Here is a 6975-nt window from a genome sequence, read left to right as displayed (position 1 = left end):
TACCGTTTTTGTAGACACAATTTGCTGCATATGCAAATTAGTCATTCATCTGCACCACTAACCCTATTAAAAGCTGGGTTCTTACACTGTATGTGCACGTACTACATATATAAATACAGTAAGCCACATCTGAAAACAGCACACCATTAGCTTTAATGAGGTTGCACAGGTCTCACTTGGTCTGAAGACAATGGATTCAATCAGTATGAAAGGCCTGATTTGGCCTGCAGAGGCTCTTTGTTAGTGGTGCATGGATGAGATGGACCAGCTTTTCTCTCAGAGCCCTGAAAATGTGCAGTGCTGGCTGTTATAACTAAACATTAGGCCTGATTCTTCGCTCACATCAGTGCAGACCAGGAATATCTCCGCTGAGGCCACAGAGGCATTTGGACAGTTTAGCCTATTAGGATAGAACTGTACTTTAAATATCACGTTCAGGGGCGGCCCGTCCATATAGGCGAACTAGGCGGTCACCTAGGATGCCAAGTTAAATGGGGCACCAAATTTGAGGAAAAAAAATGAAAAAGATGAAAAAATTCAAATAAAATAACGATTTCATTATTTCAATTCCCGTGCGCGTACGGAGGGAATATGAATTATAATTCATTTCTCTGCATTTCTGAAAATTTATTAATGTCAAATATTTTATTTACTGCAAAAAGAAATATTTTAGTGATTTTTTTTTTTCTTCTTCTTTGTGACCTAGGGTCAAGATGACCCACTCCGTAATTTTGATAAGCAATAACTCAGCCAGAATGAAACACATCCGCCAGCAGCAAGAGCTGCAATGCTAGTGACACCTAACTCGAATATAGATCAAGGTCACGTAGCTGGAAATTCATGTAGAGCAGAGATATCCCGAGTTGATACATGTCAAACGGTCATTTTAACATATGTTGCAGGTAGATGATTAAGAATTGAGCGAATACTATGGAAAATTGTTTTAGTGCCAAAGAATTAAGAATAATGTCTTTCAGCATTATAAATCCAAAATGTGAGTATCTTTAAGCATTATTATCGGGCTGTATAATTATGAACTTTTCTTTGTTATAACTGGTTCACATGTAATAAGGTTCATAAAAGAAAAGTAACCGCGTTAGCGCTTAATAGACTACAAAAGTGATGATGTCACACTCCAAGCAGGTAACCCTGAGGAAAGGGATTATAATGTTGAAAAAGATCATTTTGTTTCTGTGTAGATGCTGTAACTAACTGTTTTAATAGGTAAGTGAGTGTACAGACGAGTCTCATCTTATGCTGGGGTTACATTCCGCTGTCAGCACGTAAAGCGAAAATCGCGTATAGTCAAAATTACATTGAGTGTAATGGCGGGCGGAATCGCCCGCACTACAGGTATAGTATTTAAATTGTTTTTTTCTTCTCTTTGTATTTTTTGTTTTGTTTTTGCCGACCACGCAAAGGTGAATTTGCACATGTTAAATGCGCATAAGATGAGACTCGCCTGTATGTTGCTAATCATTGAACCTTTAAGCAGTGAAAAGATGTGTTGGGATGGCTGCAATGTGGTTTAAATTGCCAACCATGTGGTGAGCGTGTCAGCCATCCTTAACGCTATAATGCTTGCAGTTGGGAGCACAGTACATAACAATATTCAAATGCCCCATGGCAGAAAGAGGAAAAAGAAAACCCTCAGGAGCTGAATATCGAAAATGAAAGGCTGAGAAGGAAAAGGACCAAGCAAAACAGCAGGGATCCTTCCTGAAATATCTTCTCTTTAATCCAAATAAAGATGGAAGCAGTTCACAGCATCCAGATGAAGGAATTTTACTGGGGGAGGAGGTTAGCTCACATCCACATGGAAGCCGTTTGGAACATGAAGATGAAGGTATATTACTTTGAGATGAGGGTAGCTCACATCCACAAAAAAGCAGTTTGGAAACTGAAGATGATGAAAACTTACTTCTAGATGAAGGCAGCTCACAGCATCAGACTGATATGGAAGTGGAGAAAATTTTATTCACCTTCAGAGAGACATGCAGAAATTGAAGTAAATGAAGTAGAAGGACGAAAGGATGAGGATGTTACAAACAAATTACAATATGGGGACTCAGCTTCATGGCCCAGATGTGATGACAGTGTGCGGCAAATTCTCGTGGAACATGGACCCAAACAAGTTCATGAATTTCCCTGCCCTAAGGATGGAAATAAAAGAAAATTCTCTGCTCAGCATTACAAGAGGAAACTCATTAATGGGGAAGTAATTTATCAAAACTGGTTATAATATTCAGTGTTGAAGGACTCTGTGTTTTGCTTTTGCTGCAAGTTGTTTAGAAATCAAGCACTTACTGAAAATGGTTCGAAGAACTGGAAAAACATATCTTCAATTCTGTACTTCTTTCATGTGAAGAGAACATTTTGGAGTTTTCAAAATTGGAAAGAACTTGAATTACGATTGAAAAAAGGAAAAACGATTTAAGAAAATTTACATGTGAGCAAGGAAAAAGAAGAATATTGGCAACAAATATTAGAGCGTCTGATCGTTTTAGTGAGCGTTCTCGGTGGGCAAAATTTATCATTCCGTGGCCATGGTAGAAATGAAAAATGATACACTCCCGGTAATGGAAACTTTTTAAAATGTGTTGAATACCTAGCTTTGTTTGTTTCATGAATAACTGATCATGAAACACAGGTTCATTACTTAGGAAAAAATATGCAGAATGAACTGATTCCAATCCTAGCAAATGCCATTAAAAAGAAAATTGTAGAAACTGCCCAGTCTGCAAAATACTTTTCAATAATACTGAACTGTACACCAGATGTGAGTCATGTTAAACAAATGGCGATGATCATTCGTTTTGTGGATATGGAAAAGTCTGCAGATGAAGATAATGTTGACGTGCTCAGAAAGGAACATTTTTTGGGTTTCGTACCATTGAAGGAGACGACTGGAGCATTTATGACTGAAACTATTCTACAAGAGCTTGAAACAATATCATTATCTGTTGAAAACTTACGTAACCAAGGCTATGATAATGGGAGTAATATGAAGGGTAAAGACAATGGTGTGCAAAGGAGAATGTTGGAAATCAATCCTTGGGCCTTTTTCGTTCCTTGCAGTGAGCATTCTCTGAATTTGGTTGTCAATGATGCTGTCAGATCGGGGACGGGCAAACTTTTTGGCCTGAGAGCCGCATCGGGTTTCGGAAATTGTATGGCGGGCCGGTTACAGGAAGCTGTGCTTCCCCAAACAGCCAGGTGTGGCCCAGCCCCTGTCCCCCATCCCCCCTGCTTCTCGCCCCCTGACGCCCCCCCCGCACCCTGTCCCTTGACCGCCCCCCGGAACCATCACCCCTGCCGCCCCATCCAACCCCTCCTCTCATTCCTGTTTTTCTTTCTCCCCCCCCCCCCCGGGATCCCTGCCCCATCCAACCGCCCCTTCTCCCTGATCACCCCCGGAACCCCTGCCCCTGACTGCTCCCCACTGCCCCATCGAACCGCCCCTCTCCTTCCTGACTGCGCCCCGGGACCCCTGCACCCATTCAACCCCCCTGTTCCCTGCCCTTTGACCGCCCTGACCCCATTCACACCTCTGCCCCCTGACCACCACCCTGAACTCCCCTGCCCTCTATCCAACACCTCCCTGCTCCCTGCCCCCTTACCGTGCTGCCTGGAGCGCTGGTGGCGCTACAGCTGCGCCGTCTGGCTGGAGCCAGCCATGGCACCGCACAGCACAGAGCACCAGGTCAGGCCGGGCTCTGCAGCTGCACTGCCCAGCCGCCCAGAGCATTGCGCTGGTGGCACAGCACGCTGAGGCTGCAGGGAAGGGAAAACAGCGGGGGAGGGACCGGGGGGCTAACCTCTTGGGGCAGGAGCTCAGGGGCCGGGCAGGAGGGTTCTGCGGGCTGTAGTTTGCCCACCTCTGTGCTAGATGCTATTTGGAGGCAAGCAGTTTCTTTGACCTGGTGCAACGTGTTCATATGTTTTTCTCAGGCTCAACACGCCATTGGGAGATTCTGACTTGCCATTCTCAAACTGTGAAACCACTTAGTCAGACAAGATGGGAGAGTCACATTGACGCTTTGAAGCCTCTTTGCTATGAACTTGGAAACATTTATGATGCCCTAATTGAAATTTCTGATACTACCTTTACTGGATCATCTGGCAATACAGCACGTTCAGATGCAGAAGCTCTTGCAAACGGCCTTTCCAAGTTCAAATTTGTGACTTCACTCATTTTGTGGTATAATATCCTTTTCAAGATTAACCTCATTAGTAAGCAGCTTCAGGAAAAGATCTTGAACATACATTCTGCTATTCAAAAACTGCAGCAAACTAAAAATACTCTGGAGGAATTCAGAAGTGATGAAGGGTTCGAAAGAACACTGGTAGATTCTCTCGAGCTTGCTGAAGAAATAGACTTTCCGACAGAATTTGAACCAGAGTCAGTTCACATTCGGCAAAAGAAACAGCAGTTTTCTTATGATGAACGAGACACACGCATTCAGAACCCAAAACAAAGGTTCAAAGTGAATTTCTACTTCACAGTCCTTGATACTGCTATTCACTCGGTTGACAAAAGATTTCAACAGATGCAGCAGCTAGAATCAGTATTTGGCTTTCTATATGATATCCACAGCTTGCAAAAGAAAACAGCAAAACAGAGAAGAGAATTTTGTATAAAACTGGAGTTGGCACTGACTCATGAAAATTCAAAAGATACTGATGCTACAGATTTGTGTAGTGAGCTTCAGGCTTTTTCAAGACGACTTAAGAAACATTTCACTCCTGAAGAAGTACTGAAGTTTGTTTGTGAAAATAAACTCAGACAGTTTTCCAAACATTTTTATAGCTCTACGCATTCTTTTAACTTTGCCAGTTTCCGTAGCTAGTGGGGAATGTAACTTCTCAAAGTTAAAATTGATAAAAACATATCTGCGTTCAATAATGATGCAAGAGAGACTTGTTGGACTTGCCACAATGTCAATAGAGCATGAAATAGCTGGAAAACTGGATCTAAAAGAGCTAGTGACTTTCAAAACTTAAAGCAAGAAAAGTCATGTTTTAAGAGCACAGCGTGTTTTTTATTCGGAGTGTTTTGTAAATACAGGTTAAAGTTCAATGAAGAGTTCTCTTATTTCTTTCTGTATTGGATGTGGTGGTAATGGCAGTTAAAGCAGGATAGCATAATGGATGATTTTGGATTTGTAATAATAAAAAGTATAATTAACACTTTAATGCATTTTTATTTGAAATCGGACTGAAATATCATCTAGCTGTCGTGTACAAATCTATTCTGAAAATTTCATGTCTCTCTTTTATCTGATCTCAAACATTGGTTGGACAGACGGATGGACGGACAAACCAAATAATTAAGCCTCTGTTTTTTTTAAAAAAAATGCTTAAAAAACATTAAAAGGAAAAAAGGGGCAAAATGTTTCCCAGTTTACCAAAAACCTCAGCCTAGATCTGCCCTTGGGATTTGGGGGTGCCGATAGCGTGGTTCGCCTAGGGCAGCAGTTGCTGCAGCTAGTCTAGGGCTGCCCCTGATCACATTCAGTAGAGCTCCCACTGTTTTTGAATGACAGTTTAGGACACCTTAGACGTATGTTTGGGTGTGGGTGTGTTCAGTTTCATCCCTTGACATCTGTTCTCTTCACTTGGCCTTTCCTCACCATTCCATTTGGAATCTTCTGCAGCCTCTGCTCATTGCAGCCTACCAGCATTCTGTGTTTAAACCCTACAGGATTCATAACATCTCCACATAGATTGCAAGTTTAAAATATTTTAGGAGGTGGGGCTTGATCTCCGTCACTTCTAAAATAAATACAATACAGTAAAAGAACTATAATAAAATAGATGTAGCCCTGTCCACCAGCATAGCTGTGAGAGGCTTGTTTAGTTCTTGACCAGTAGTAGTGTATCAAAATGATAACATTCAATTAATGTGTAATATAGAGCTATAGTTACTGTCACACTGCACGTCTGGAGCAGCACCACTGAAGTGATTCTGGAATTACTCTATGCAACAACATGAAAGTCAGATTTGGCCCATTGAGTGAAAGTAAGTTATAGTGAAACTGTTGTAGAATAAAAATGTTTGACAGCAGGATACTGCACCCAAAAGCTAAGAACATTTTTGCCTGCTAGATGTAACTTTTTCAACCCCAGTGACAGTGTATGTTCATATAAGCTAAAAACTCCCATCTATTTTTGCTATACCTGTTATGAAAGTTGTTTCACTCTGTGTGCTGAAGATTCATTCAAGTTCACAGGGGCATGTTACCTTGTCAGCCAACCATATAGCAACAGAGTGCTCACCTTAAGAACAGTCATACTGGGTCAGACCAAAGGTCCATCTTGCCCAGTATCCTGTCTTCCGATAGTAGCCTATGCCAGGTGCCCCAGAGGGAATGAACAGAACACGAAATCATCAAGTGAGCCACGCCCTGTCGTCCATTCCCAGCTTTTGGCAAAGCTAATAAGCCTAAGGGCTTGTTTACACTGTGAATGCTTTGCCAGCAGAGCCCCCTACTGTAAATACAGTTTATGCTGAAAGAGTTTTTTCTGTCAGCACAGCTGAACCACCTCCCTGAATGACATTAGTTACGCTGACAGAAGCACTCTTCTGTGGTTTAGTTGTCTACACTGGGAGTTTTGCTCGCATAGCATAGTTGACTAGCAGGTATGATTTCACACACACACACACACACACACTCCTAACTATGCTGGTAATACTTTTGTAGTGTGGATTAATCCTAAGTGAGGAAAAATGTGCTAATTCTGTCTTGCACATTCTCTTCACAATTTGGTTCCGCTCTGAACATTGTCGGGGATGTGTTTAAAGTTGGGGGTGAGGGACAATGACTCCATTCTAGCCATTCCCTGAAAATCCTTTTCTGAAATGTTGGAGCAGCCAAGGACATTCATGTAGGTAAATGGTGGGAGGACAAGGTGGTGTTGAGGGAAGGAGCTCTGGAGTCTGGGGGAAAGTAACCGTGCTATCCTAGCCCTGCT

General features: G+C 42.2%; 1 protein-coding gene across 1 annotated transcript; it reads left to right on the top strand.

The window, feature by feature from the left end:
* Positions 1–1750: 1750 nt before the first annotated feature.
* LOC135984077 (uncharacterized) lies at positions 1751–4640 on the top strand (the record flags this gene model as incomplete). Its single annotated transcript, XM_065598519.1, has 3 exons — positions 1751–1846; positions 2651–3010; positions 4065–4640. Coding segments are annotated over exons 1-3 (1032 nt in total), but the record flags the coding sequence as incomplete, so codon positions are not given.
* Positions 4641–6975: the final 2335 nt, after the last annotated feature.

The sequence above is a fragment of the Chrysemys picta genome, chromosome 5 (genome assembly GCF_011386835.1).
Source record: "Chrysemys picta bellii isolate R12L10 chromosome 5, ASM1138683v2, whole genome shotgun sequence".
Taxonomy (NCBI): domain Eukaryota; kingdom Metazoa; phylum Chordata; order Testudines; family Emydidae; genus Chrysemys; species Chrysemys picta.
This window is presented reverse-complemented; position numbering and strand designations above follow the sequence as displayed.